We start from the raw sequence: 15,553 nt of genomic DNA on the forward strand, positions 1-15,553 counted from the left end.
TTGTCTCTCTCAAACAAAACAAAAACATTATTACACACTTTTCAGTATGACTGTGCAATGTTTACACCTATTTATTATTGGTTGCTTAAAGGGTTCTGCGTAACCTTTCAACTTGTCTTGAACTCTGACAGTACCGTTTCTCAGTGAGTTGATTAATGATCAAAACATTGTCATCGTACGGGCATCGATGAAGTTAAACAACTTTTCGAGATGTTGAATAACCTGAGAAGAACGTGCAGTAGAACTGGACTGATATTTCGCATGCAAAGCGTGGTCGTTCGTAACGTCTCAACGACAAAGACAACAAATGTTCTTATAAAAGGCGGTGGTAGAGGGCGGTTATTGGATGGTACGATCGACACACAAACAGAAAATGTGAAACAACGCATAGAACACAGCAAACTACTGCAAAGAAAATATGAACAATTATTTGAACTTGCTAAGAAAGGAGGAGGCGAGAAAGGCATTGAGAGACACACTAAGAAAAATAAGAAACTTTTAGTCCGAGATCGTATAAAATTACTAGTTGATAATGACGGCGAAGATTTTTTAGAGTTATCACCTTTAGCTGGTTTTGGGTTGGAATATGGTGATGTTCCCGCTGCCGGCAGTGTTTCAGGTGTTATATTAATTCTCCCTACCGTTTTGAACCGTAGAATTACTTGTTGTATTAATTATTATTATTCTTATAATAATTGATATAACTCCTACAGACAAGAAACAGAACACACAGAGACAGAAACCAGTACCCTTGTTTGTAAAAGCATCAATATTCAGACATATGATATAATGCCGAGGTCAAGACCCTGACCATTCCCACCTTGGGATACGTGGTAACAGGAAAAATTACTGAAGCTGCCATTAAATTAATAAAAACAAACTTTGCCTTACCACCATGATGTTCCCATCTCCATCCACCATTCACAAATTAAGGCACTGTCTGACCTAGTTCATTTTATGATCTTGAGTGATGATATTATTGTTGATTGTTGTTCTAACCTGGATTACCTAGAATTGGCCCATATACCATCTCCATATGCCCGACGTGGAAACTGGAATCAGGTTTATCGGTAGTGCATTTTTAGTTTAAAAAAAAAATGATGTCACATTACAGTTTCTGGTTACATTATTGGTGTAATTTGTGGTACAATTTTTTAATGAATGTATTTAAATGCAATTTATTTCATTTTTGTGTTTGGAACTTTCAGGTTTTTATGGATATATATATATATTATCCCAGAAAACCTGTGTGATTTATTCAAGTTCGAAGTATATGCTTTCTTTGGCTATAGCATGCGTGTGGTAATGCCCATTATCCATGATTCTTTGCAGGTCTCCCCAAATCATTGGTTGATTTATTACCGTGCATCTCTTAATACATTGTGATTGGTCAAGTTGTTTTTATGAAATGCATTCATGCACTCATAAACTCAGTGTATTTTATTTTATTATTGAAAATTATATTAGTGACAATTAATGAAATAATTATATATGTTCATGAAAATAATAATTGTTGTTGTTAAAGTGACATATGGCTGACAAGCAGTGAAGACAGAGTACATGTCCAGCGTCTCTGACAGACCCTTAAAGGGTGGTAGTCATCTCGTTATGTTTGATATGTGACTCATAGTGACATTCACAATGCATGTAAAGCATATTTGTTTGTTTTCATGAAAATCAAACATGTGACAACCACCACCCTATAAAGTGGTTTTACTTTTTGTGGAATGTTACGGTAGTCTGAAAGTTTTAGATTCTGTCTGTCCATGCATTTGATTTTTCATGCATGCATTCAATTTTGGTACAAAGACAATGGAAGACAACGTCTGTACATCATTCCATTGAACATAGACCGACTGGCTGCCATTTTGGTCTGAAAAAATACCTGAAGTAATTTTGAGCACTATCTCTTTTCTTCCTAGGTATAGGTTGGATTCATGGTATACCGTGTTTGATCACTGGTCATGATGCTACTATCAAGGGAGGAACTATTTATCCAATTGGAGTGAAGAAACTACTTCGATCACAAGAGATAGGACATCACAACCGGTTACCTTGTATTTACATTGTTGATAGCGGGGGCGCTTTTCTTCCATTACAAGTTAGTATTTTATCAAGTAGATTGTTTTGTCAAGATTTTGGATAATTTTCAGAACTCAAAATTATTGAACTTTCTTGAAAGTCAGCTGAGCTTCCAGTTTTAAAAGCTGCTGTTCCCATGGTGATATTTGGTAGTCAATCAGGCATAGTAGATACTTCCTGGGCAACAGAAATAAATAAATTGCTCAAATTCAATTCCCATAGATTTCAAGACCAACTGGAAACTCAAAAAATTACTTAAGTATATATTTAAAAAAAAGTTGCATGAAAACATTAGAAGAAGGTCTTTTGGGATATGCTTCACATTGAATTTTATTTATACATTTACAATTTATTTTTAGGATGAAATATTTCCTGATAAGCTAATGGGCGGCCGTGGATTTTATAATCAAGCGGTGATGTCATCAGAAGGAATTCCACAGGTAAAGTAGGACATAGTCCATCTATAGACCGATCCGGAAACGGCAATTGTTTGAGGTGTGGTTCCACAGGTAGAATAAGACGACACATCCCTTTTATAGACCAGTCTCCAAACAGCAACAGTTTGAGGTGTGACGTACTCAATTCCTGCATGAATAAATAATACACATATGCATGCAGTAAACAAAATGCTGCCATTTTCCCAGACTGATTATTGGTGGCTGGTAAAATTTTCTACTCAATGTTTGCTTGAAATATTTGTATGGTTGGGTAGTTCAAGAAAGATTCCAAATTATTGTTTTTAAAATCTCTGCCATCAAAAGTTTCATTCACTGTCCACAGTTGTTTTTTGTGGACAGTTATGTGGGGGTGTGGGTCAAGGGAGGAGCTGGTACAGGTTACAGGAAATAAAAACAGTATTTTACGTTTTTACAAGAAATAAAATGAAAGTTCCATTTACAGTAAAAAAAATAGGTTTTTACACTTTACAGATAAAGCAAATTCCTAATTACATTTTTATAATATATTTGATAATATGGGTTTAAGAATCAAAATTGGAAATTGCACATGAATTACGACATTTAATGTGGAAAATGCTTTATACGCTTAATGAAAATAAGATCTTTGTAAAAATTATAGACGAATAAAATAGCTGATTACATTTTACACCTTGCCCATGTCTACGAATTTACGTTTTTTATTTATGTATTAAAATTACATTATTACGAAAAAACAAACATTGATTACAGCTTACGAAAATACCCCTTATGTATTCTGTGTACCATTGCACAAATATGATAATGAATGAATTTAACCATTACCAAATATGGTCATTTAAATGTCCATTTTGTGTTATCAAGTAGTATCTGGAGGATTTTTTTAATATGATCTTGAAAGCAAAAAATGTATTCGATATGCATTTCAGATTGCCTTAGTGTGTGGTTCATGTACAGCTGGTGGTGCCTATGTACCCTCTATGTCTGATGAAGCAGGTATTGTACACAACATTGGTAGTGTGTTTTTAGGTGGACCACCACTTGTATATGCAGCACTCAAGGAAATTGTAACTACTGAAGATCTTGGTGGGGCTACTGTTCATTGCAAGTAAGTAACAAAGTTTAAGCTCAGCAATCACTCTCTGTCGTCACTGTAAAATATCTATGTTGATGAGAGAATTTCTGGTATTTGTGATTCCAAGTTGAAGATGAAAATAATTTTTTAATGTCCTGCAAACAATTTCATCAACAACGAAATAAAATTTTCATAGAAGTAGAGAAACATGTAAAAAGAGTTTTAACAAAGGATGAAAATTAAAATTTGTTTTATTATGCAACATCAAAAATTGTCCATCCCTCTTGCCCAGGTATAAACACTTGTTTTGAAACACCTACCAATCTGAATATTTTTATTTTATTGAAATTAAGAGTTTAGAATGTGTTGTCATGGTATAATTTAAATCCTTCCAATTCTGGTTATGCGTTATCAACTACAAACTATAAAGATAATAAAAGCGCCTGAGATTTGCATTCAACTTTTCATCCAATCTCAACCTGTGTTACAATTGAACTGCATTAACAGTATATATGTAGTTAGTAATTGTAACGTACACTCTGATTGGTTGTGAAGTATGTCAGTCAAGAACTCAATAATGTATAAGTTGTAGTCACACCCAGTTTCTGTGTTCAAATTTGGAACCTTTTCTACAGTATGACCTGTGCATAACATAACATTTATCTATCTTTGAGCTGGCTTAAGAGCTTAGTTTGCTTTTAAAACTGATTCATACCTAGAGGGTCGGCAAGGGATCTTTTCGTAAGCTGTAATCAATTGTTTTTATTTTCGTAATAATGTAATTTGAATAAATAAAAACATAAATTCATAGACATGGGCAAGGTGTAAAATGTAATTAGCTATTTTATTCATTCATAATTTGTACAAAGATCCTATTTTTATTAAGCGTATAAAGCATTTTCCACCTTAAATGTTGTAATTTGTATGCAATTTCCATTTTTGATTCTTAAACACAAATTATATTATAAAAATGTAATTATGAATTTGCTTTATCTGTAAAATTTAAAAACCTATTTTTTACTGTAAATGGAACTTTCATTTTATTTCCTGTAAAAACGTAAAATACCGTTTTTATTTCCTGTAACCTGTACCAGCTCCCCCCTTGCCCACCATTTTGCAGTGTAATCGTCCTAAATATCTCATGTTAGTAACATAGGTAAATACTACAAAGATTAGGTTAGGTTCATTGATGACAATGATACTTGCTTAAAAATTTTATTTAAGTTTCGCTCAGACTGTACTGTACATCAGATTTGAATGGCCTATATTGTGAGTATAGTGTTTATGTGTATTATACCATAATGACTGTGTTAACATCCATGCTTGACTCCATGCGTCCCCCTCCACTTTTGAGGGATTTCTGTTTTTGCAAATCAAAGTTTTCTGAAATACCAACAATTTGACTATCAATTTAGGGTCATGGAACCTGATCATTGGAAAATATTTTCATTTTTAAAAAAACTAATTACTTCTATTCTTCTATTTTGTACGGGTAAATACTTCTTCACACTCACACATTTACGTTTTTTTAATCACCAGTTTTGAACAAAAAAATCATGCAAACAGCGTTGGATTTTAAATAATGCCATCGCCAATGTCCAGAAATTTCTAGAGAATTGCGTCAGTATAAAACAGCATTCTCATTGTTTAATAACATATTTTAAGAATCAAAATGTAGCAGTTATTGTTGTAATACCAAGTATCATCAACTGTTACACCCTGTATTTGCTTAATTGTTAAAAGTGTAATTTCTCTGCATATTCACTGAAAAAGTAGTTATTATAGCTTTGTTATGAATCCAAAAACATTACCAATTTGAAATGACTGTCATTAGGCAAGGTATCCAGAGTTTTGCTATGTTTTATCATATTGTTTTTCAGGGTTAGCGGTGTTACTGATCATTTTGCAGAGACGGAAGAAGAAGTCTTTGCAATCGGGCGTGACATTGTCGAAACTCTAAACCTGCACTCTATCTATGATTTGAAACCAATGAAATATAAAGAACCACTTTTTCCATCAGAGAACTTATCAGCATTTGTTACAACAAAACCATGTGAACAAATTGATATGTACAAAGTAAGTGAATTCACATCGTCTAAATACTGTTTCCAATTCTGTACAAATTACAACATATGTAAATTTCATGGTATCCCCATGTGCCCTCGAACAGGACTGATTTTTTGGGGATCCCAAGACAACTGAAATATCCCAATGTTGGGTCGGCCTGTTGACTGCTGGAGAGGTTGGTCTTCGAGAAGAAGTATTTTTTTTGTGGCTGTATAAACTTGAGGAATAAACAAAATTTGTGTGGCCTTTAGCTGATTTCTTTCATTTTCACAATTATTTGGTTTTTATGAATTGTGAATTTCTTTTTACCAAATTACATAACCATAGGAAGATGTGTTTTTTTTCAGATCAATGTATGATTTGTTGTTGTGTCAATGAAACACCAGTTAATCAGCACAACTACTGTCAAAGCAAATCCTGATTCATCAGTAAAGTATACCAGTCTCTGTACATACTGACTATACACATACTGGGGTACTGACATTATATCTACTTTTATTTCAGCTCCTGGCACACATAATTGATGGCAGTTATTTCTATGAATTTAAAACCATTTATGGACCAACGTTAATCACTGGATTTGCCAGGATATGTGGGTATGAAGTTTCTATAGCAACCATCTCAAGCCCTGATCTGTTGAAATTGTGCTGATGCTTTGATATTTTTATCAGATAACATGGCCACCACATCCTGTTTTGTTTAGTTACAATTTGTTCCCATGATTTGCACATGGGTTGTTTAATAAATTTATTTGCATTGAACTTTTCACAAGTATTCTGCTTAGCCTATGTTTTGTTCTTTCTATTACCAGCCATCTTGTAGGTATCGTTGCTAACCAAGGCGCCATATCCCATGATGCATCATTGAAAGGTGCTCATTTTGTAGAACTGTGCTGTCAGAGAAACATACCTATAATATTCCTTCAGAATACTGAATCAGAAGAAGGTACCATGGCAACCAACAAAGTTCACCAAGCAGAGACACTTCGATGTAAAGGTAAACTGGTAGCAACGATTGCATGTGCTGAAGTACCTAAGATTACAGTGGTGGTTGGAGCAAGTTTTCAGAATGAAAATTTGACAATGGTGAGTAGCTTGGGAGTCGGGAGTCAGGGGTCAGGGATCAAAGGTTGTATTTATAAGTTTTGGGTAGTGTACACACAAATCTGTGCATATTGTATAAAAAGTTTTGTCAGTCCAATTTTAAGTTCACCAAACTCAATCAATGTAAAGACTTGTTTGCTGCTGCATTCTGGGAAATAGATGATATTCCTGACACAGTTTGCCAATCAGTTTGCCAATCAGTACCCCATTAAAATCCATGCAGCTCAGAAATTAAGCCTGTCTGTCACTGTGATCAGTGAGAATATATTAAACCTGTTTGACCTCATTAATATGTATAATTCAAATTTTAAGCAGACTAACATGAATATAGTCATTAATAATTATTGACAACAGTAATAATGGTATGTGGAAGGGATTTTTTGCGCCACAAATAACAGTACAATGTATAATCTGTAATCTGGGAAATGCTATGGACTCAAAAATGTAATCCCCCTTCTCATCCAACTTTTAAATGCACAACTAATGCAACAAAATAAATATACATTGTATATACCGGTAGTACAATCATTTCTTTATCATTCTGTAATTGTATAACTATGATATTTATAGTGTTTGTTCTGCCCTTTGTCTATAAGACATTAGTTATTTATGTTTGCACATTCTAAGGTTATAAATCAGTACAAAGTCAGCCTTTTCTTTCACTCACTCACTCACTCAGTCATCAAATTTATTTATTTGTCTATCAGTGTGGCAGGTCATTTGATCCAAGATTTCTATGGATATGGCCAAATGCTGCTGTTGGTTTGCAGGTAAGTCTAAATTGCCATAAAAATGTCATATGAAATATAATTTGAGTCATAGTGTTCATTCTTAGGTATGTTGGCGATGGTACTGTGTATGTGGGTGATGTCACTGTGTATGTGGGTGATGTCACTGTATGTTAGTGATGTTACTGTGTATGTTGGTGATGTCACTGTGTATGTGGGTGATGTCACTGTGTATGTGGGTGTTGTCACTTTGTATGTGGGTGATGTCACTTTGTATGTGGGTGTTGTCACTTTGTATGTGGGTGATGTCACTGGGTATGTTGGTGATGTCACTTTGTATGTGGGTGATGTCACTTTGTATGTGGGTGATGTCATTGTATATGTTGGTGATACTTGGTATGTGGAGATATCTCTGAGCAAGTTGGTGATGTTGTTTTTGTTGAAGCTATTTTACTTCCAATTGAGAAACACACGATAAGAGTCTTTGCCATTTTCTGGTCTGTATAAATGGAAGTGTGGCTAACACATATTTAAATGATACTTAGTACAGAAGTACTTTTGGAAAATCCTCAGATTTGTTACTTTTAGAATTAAATTATATGCATATTAATTACTTATTTTGCATAATGTTTCTGAATTCAATTACCAGATTTAAATTACATGGGTGCCACAGACTGCAAACTATTGCTACATATTGCTTTCAATTAGTGCATAACAAACAGCCCAGCTATATAATTTGGAATATTCTGCATTTGTACTGTATGCCGCCAATAATGTTTCTTTGGTTTATAATAGGATGACTGTCGGGATGCATTTTACTCAACTGCCAGGATATGGGATGATGGAATCATAATGCCTCAACACACAAGACAGGTACATCATCTTAAATATTCCTATATTAAGGGTTGACCACTTTAAATCATGGGGGGAGGTTAATATTTGTTGACAAAAAAATTTGCAAGCCAGTCACCGCAAAAAAAACACATTTTCATGAAAAAAAAGTTGGCACATTTAAGAAAAAAAAATGTACAAATATAAGACATTCAGAAACAAAAATTGCACTGGTCACCCCCCCCAATGATTTCAAATGTTTAAACCCTTAGTATCATTTTCAAATACAATGTGTCGCTATATTTAACATGTACATCATATTTCAAAGCTGTCATAATATCTTGTATGAAGACCTCACACCACAAAGTATGACCCAAAAATGCTCACCAACTCCAGTATCTTTAGTCCATTTCCATCCTATGGCCGTTCGGAGTCATATCTCAGAATCCCTTGGACCGATTCTGTTCATTCTTTGCATGTGCCTAGTACTTTATGTGGGACATATGCACATGCAGTGGTTTAGCGATTTGATTCAAAATGGCCGACTGGCAGCCATCTTGTTTCTTGAAAATGTTGTATTTTGGACATGCTTTGTCAGTTTGCATTCAAACTTGGTACATAGATTATACATGTTAGGATACATGTCCATGACGATTTATTTCGCAATTGGATCAAAGATGGCCGACTGGCAGCCATCTTGTTTTTTGAAAATGTCGTATTTTGGACATGCTTTGTCAGTTTTCATTCAAATTTAGTACATAGATCATACGTGTACATAGATCATACGTCCGTGAGTTCCTGAGTCTGTCCGTCCGTCCGTGTGTCCATCCGTCTATGCGCCAGTATGTCCAGAGTCATATTTCAGAATCCTGTTGACCGATTCTGTTCATTCTTTCCATGTGCCTAGTACCTTATGTAGGACATATGCACATGCAGTGGTTTAGCGATTCGATTCAAAATGGCCGACTGGCAGCCATCTTGTTTTTTTTTAAATGTTGCATTTTGGACATGCTTTGTCAGTTGTCATTCAAATTTAGTACATAGATCATACGTGTACATAGATCATACGTCCGTGAGTTCCTGAGTCTCTCCGTCCGTCCGTGTGTCCATCCGTCTATGCGCCAGTCTGTCCAGAGTCATATTTCAGAATCCTGTTGACCGATTCTGTTCATTCTTTGCATGTGCCTAGTACCTTATGTAGGACATATGCACATGCAGTGGTTTAGCGATTCAATTCAAAATGGCCGACTGGCAGCCATCTTGTTTGTTTTTTTAATGTTGTATTTTGGACATGCTTTGTCAGTTGTCATTCAAACTTAGTACATAGATTATACATGTTAGGATACATGTCCATGACGATTTATTTCGCAATTGGATTAAAGATGGTCAACTGGCAGGCATCTTGTTTTGGGGTTTTTATGCGGTATCTTGGACGTGCTCTGTCAGTTTTCATTCAAATTTGGCACATACATGTACTTTATACATGTTAGGATGCATGTCCATGACAATTTGTTTCAAAATCTGGTCAAGGATGGCCGATTGACAGCCATCTGACTTTTTGGCCTTGCTACTATATTTCCACAATTTATGTACCATTTTCATTCGTATTTGGCACATACATCATACATATCAGTGTGTTTCATAATCAGATCAAAGATGGTCGAATAACGGCTGTTTTTATTTTTGGCCATATTACTACTACACGGAACACGTGTTTTACAATCTGTTGTATGTGCCACTTGGAACTCAAGTTTCAAGGACACGCTCGCGACAACCTCTCAGCTTTAATATGACGAGCACAAAGAGAACTTTCAAAAATTTAACGGGGACTGTGTCATTTTCAATGACTTGTGTATGTACTGTGATGTTTGTATTTTGGGTGGCTAATACACAATATGCATATTTGGTTGTTTATCTGATATTCATTGTTCCTCTAATAATAATAATAATAATAATAATAATCTTTATTGCATCCTTAGAAATACAATCTTTCTATCAGTCTACAGCAATAAAGTAATAAAAGAAAGTTGAGTTAGTTAAGAAAGTTGAGTTTTCTATGAGAATGATAACAAGTAATATCATATATCTTATATTGCCTGGCCTTATATCGCTATGGGAAGTGCGCCCTCACATCAGGGTCAGAATTTCCCATATCACGCCTGGACCAGCGTGCATGGCTTTCATAAATCAAAACAAAACGTGTCATTCTAAATAACACGCACTCTCAAGCTCAGGTGCTCCCGCTGCACCCTCTAACAAAGGCTGCAAAAGTCGTATCCAATCCATAATAATCATATACCTTGTATTGCCCGGCCTTGAAACGCTATGGTAATCCTGATGCGCGAGCCGTGCAATAATTTTCTATATCACGTCCGGGCCCCGTTTACCATATTTGGTAAACTCGTCTATTTCCTGGAACTACTTTATGTTTACAAACAACATGCGTAATTTGAGTCTGCACTTCGATAATGGCTGACGATATTATTCTATGGATGGGAAATATACCGAAAGACCAGTTGGACTCATTATTACCCTGACGAAAGTCGGCATTTCACCACAACCAATCATAAATATAACTGGTCACAAAAACGTGTCAAGTTTACAGCACTACGAGTACGACACTCACATTCAGCTGGCATCGATGTTGCTGGATACACCCAGCGACACCAATGCCAGCTGACTGTGACAATACTGTCTCTCAATGGAAGATCATCGGCGCATTTCAGATATTCTGAGTTGAGCTACGCCAGAATCTAGAGCTGTAAACCAAACTGCTGTTCTGGTCAAGCAATTGTTTCTCGTTCACCGACTACGGTTTTTAACAACTGTGAAATCAACATGTCTCTACGTCGTCGAACTGTGGTCAGTAAATGACCAACTTACACATGTAGCTGGCCTGTAGTGTCTATTCCTAAGAAAGAAAGTTTATACTGAGTTCGTATTTATTACTGTTAAAATAATGTTATAAATTTACGTTCATTTGCTGTTTTAATAAAACGTAATTTGTGGACATATTTGGTGACATTCGTTTGTCTATTGTGTGAGAGATATTGACGTGCTTGCGTCATTTAGAATCTTCTGTATAAATCTGCGCCAGTAAAAAGGCCCAGATGAAATAGAATAGGTTTTCTTTTGGTCCAGACGCGCGAAAAATAACATAACTAAAATCTTTTTTTTTTCATATAAGGTACATGATAAAACCTTTATGGACTGGATATGGCTTTTGCTGCCCTCGATCGTACGGCTTACGCGCCCTTGGGCCGCAAAAGTCGTATCCAGTCCATAAAGAATTTTACCAGACATGAAGTCTGAGGCTTGCAGCGTAGAGAACTTTTACCTGACTGAGACTCCTAAATACAATATACTGTTAATATACAATAAAGTTATTCCATGAATTTGATGAGTTTTACAGGTTATTGTGCATCCTCTATATGAGTGTTATTTGTTATAGTGTATAGGTGCTATGAAACATGAATAAACTAGACAAGTAATATATCCCGTAGTAATGATTGGCATATTTCTTTGTTTACTACCTACAGGTTCTGAGTAAGAGTCTCTCAATTGTTAAACACTTCCCGAATGAAAGAAAAACGAAGTTTGGTGTGTTGAGAATGTAACCATGGATACAAGCAGTTCTTGATACTTGATCTTTCATGACTGACAATGTCTGTTTTAAATCCCACAATGCAATGCACCATGGCTGTATGAAAGCTGAAGACATAACAGCTGCACCTATGAAAATTCATTACTCACAAAATTTGACTGATCATTTACCATAATTTTCAATATACGGTTACCATATTAGAAATAATCACTAAATGCAATTTTTTAAATTAAAGTTGTATTCTGGGCCAAATTTTGACAGGTTAAGTACTGTAGTATGTGTGATGTAAAAACATATTTGTATCAGAAGTTACAGTCAATGGCCAAACATCACCAAGCAGTTCTGTGGATTCATTTTTGTTAGAGTTTTCAGCATCTTAGGGAGTCACTAAATCACATGGGGGATTTTTTGTTCAACTATAAAGTTTTCTATTAAGATTAGTTTAATATACACACAACAGTCTTTTGAGTTGTTTCCTGTAAAGTAATTATGTCCCTTCCTTTCAAATTTACAAGACAACAATTTTACCACATTTTTATCACTGTGTTCAAGCAAACATCAAACATTATGTACTCCCAGTACATAAAATATGTATTATGTTTATGTTTAGCAAGTACTCAAAGTAGAATGTATACAGCAAAGCATGATGGGATTTATTGTAGTTTTTTTTTCACTGAAATGAAATCTGGAGCAAATACCATCGCAAGATATGGCATTTTATTTCTTGGTAGTATAGTTGAGGTTTAAAATATCTTTCACTGACATTGCATCATATTGATGTTATTATAGTCATATCAATAAGTATTAATGCTATAAGTATGTGTAGTTATTATTTAATAAATCTTTGATTTCTTATTTGTTTTATCCTGATAAAAAAACAGTATGTTCTCTGTAAATTTGTATTTATAAAAAAGGATATCAGCCAGGGATCTCGCCAGCCCAACGTGAGTGCTGGTCGGTCATGAATATTAATGAGCTATATGAATATTAATTAGCAATGAATATTAGTGAGTTCGGTCGCAGCAAATATTTTTGGAATTAAGACATTATGTTTCACAATTTAGAAGAGTTTGAATTTAAAAATTAAATATATTCGAAATGCAAATGCTGCAGACTAAAAAAAAAGAAACAAATAAATAATTGTTGCAATATTAATGTCTATTGTAAAAAGTTAAATAAAACGCATTTGAAACGTTTCAGCCAGGAATATTTTCACGATCTTATTTACTCTAAATACATTCTCCTTCAAAAAATCGACCACGTAATTATTTGGAGTATTGATGTAATTTATAATTCATATCATCAATTTCTAAAACGTATATATTCACAGTAATGAACGAACAAATAAAACTTCCGAACGTTACGACGTGACATAACTTACTTCACGATGTTATACACCGATTATACCAATATTTCCTCAGTCATGATGCCAAGCACAAAATTTTAATTCGTTTTTTTGATAAGAAATAAATGTAAAATTTGACTTAGTTTTATCGGGAGTGGATATTTTTGATCACTTGATCGCTTCGGTAAAAAACACAGCCCGTCATGATGTTTGTGACGTATTAGTTGATCGGCATGTGTCCTTTGACCAAACTTTGTATTGAAATCGCTCATTGTTTGTTACTGTTGCATGTCATTGTTTTGTGTGATTTGACTCAAAATGACCAACTGGCAGCCATTCAGTATTCTGATAATTTCTCTGAGGTGTTTTTATGGATTTGGTTTAAAGTTAGTACAAAAGTACAACATAATAGGTTGAATGTTGTCATCAGTTATTTTGATGATTTTTACCTGACTGGCATACATTTTCATGAAACAATATTTGAATATTATCTGCATGTTTTCATTTAATCTTGGTATGAACATCACTCATGGTGGGTTACTAATGCATGCATCCGTTTATCATTTTTGCCCAAAGAAGTAAAAAAAAATAAACATTTAAGCATGTCATCATGTTCAACTGGTTTCTGCATGGATTATATAATTTTGTATAATATGAGAATAAATTTATTTCTAGGTGTCATATAAATTTGACTGAACAAAGCCTGAATAAGGTGCCATTTGAAGTAACACATTTTTAACATGCTGAAAACATATAATTAACATTCTTTGTTAAAATTGATACAGTCACTAAAAACTCAACGGGGACTATGTCATTGACAATAATGTTACTTATAAGAAATTTGCAAATTTACAATGCAATAAGGTATCGAGCATCTTCCATAAATTCTTTATGCAGTTATGTTTCCTATAAGAAATTTTTTGCTATCTTATAAGATTTTTATAAGAAACCATACAGGTTCAATATTCACAGTTTAAACTCCACATTTTGGACCCAACACAATTAGGGCAGAACATGAACATATAAACATGCTTGGATGAGGTCTGTAAAGACTGGCCGGAAAGTATGTTAAATAATTCTCAATTGAAAACAATACAAGTTCAGGTAATACATGTGCAAGGGTAGTTTAATTGCATAATTCACTCAGGGTTGATTAATTGCACTGTTTTCTATGTGTCAGTAATTATTACAATTGTGTATCATTCGATTTCAATGAACAATTATATATATAATGAATAAATCTCTGTAAATCACCAACAAACATGGTGTAATAAAACGTACATTAATCACATAAATACACTGCCTATATTGAATTGTAATTGCATAGTAATTACTACTGCACTTAGAAAAGAAGCTCCTACAAAGCAAAACCATTTTCAAATTGATGTTACATAGGATTCCTAAGCAGACACTGTATGCCTTTATAAAATTGTCACCAGGATCAGGATAAAAAAAAATGTAATGTGGGTAACCCTAAGCACGGTTACTTTTTTAGTAACCGTGCCTTAAGTGACCAGTGGTGTTTTTAAAAAGCAAACGAGGGGAAAAAAAAGAAAGAAAAAACTCAAGTGACCCACTTTTGTGGTAGAGTTTGATAATCAGCACACGTCTTTCCACCCTCCCCTTCCAACCTTCCTTTACTGTGGCATATAATGTTGATATGAAGTGCTGTCAATTTGCGGCTTTGTTGTACTTGGTGAAAACGGCTCACAATCGTATCCCAACGAACAGTGTAACAACAACAAAAATTTACCATGGGAATAACTACCATACTTATTAGTGAGTGTTGGAGCAAAATATTCAAACTATTATTCATATTAAAACTTGTTATTTTAATATTGGCGTAGAAAGATAAAGGCCGTCTGTGAAGGACAGCGTGGTAACATTTAAAGCAGAAAAATGTCTCTGACACAAAAGTACACCAACTTTTCATTTTGGTCAATATAAATCATATTATTATACATCTGTCACCGTCTGTAGAGGAAGCTTACGCGGCTAATCATTCTATATTTGGAATTCGCATTTCCTTACATGGCAGGATTAAAATACCCCGTAAAATACCACAAAATTACGGCACGCTGTGACGTATGGCATTACGGTGACAGATGTATAATAATACTGATAATACTAAATTATTACTAATAAAGTATTGAATAAGCGGGGTTAACATTTTGCCACCGTTTTTGTAATTTGCTCAACTCGTCCATACAAATGATATTTAAAGGGCGGCAGTCGTTGCGCCGCGTCCTGTTCGATATGGGACTCACAGCGACGTATACAACGC

The 15,553-nt window shown here is 34.5% G+C and overlaps 1 protein-coding gene across 1 annotated transcript; it reads left to right on the forward strand.

Moving 5' to 3' along the window:
• The first annotated feature begins 97 nt into the window (after positions 1–97).
• On the forward strand, positions 98–14,530 carry LOC100368348 (putative methylcrotonoyl-CoA carboxylase beta chain, mitochondrial). Its single transcript, XM_002739809.4, has 10 exons — positions 98–619; positions 1,923–2,101; positions 2,442–2,522; positions 3,446–3,624; positions 5,472–5,667; positions 6,163–6,254; positions 6,470–6,743; positions 7,469–7,531; positions 8,285–8,362; positions 11,860–14,530. The coding sequence occupies exons 1-10, from the start codon at positions 211–213 to the stop codon at positions 11,935–11,937; spliced, it is 1,629 nt and encodes a 542-aa protein (XP_002739855.3). The 5' UTR covers positions 98–210; the 3' UTR covers positions 11,938–14,530.
• The last annotated feature ends 1,023 nt before the right edge of the window (positions 14,531–15,553 follow it).

Source organism: Saccoglossus kowalevskii, chromosome 9 (genome assembly GCF_978046115.1).
Source record: "Saccoglossus kowalevskii chromosome 9, keSacKowa6.1, whole genome shotgun sequence".
NCBI lineage: Eukaryota > Metazoa > Hemichordata > Enteropneusta > Harrimaniidae > Saccoglossus > Saccoglossus kowalevskii.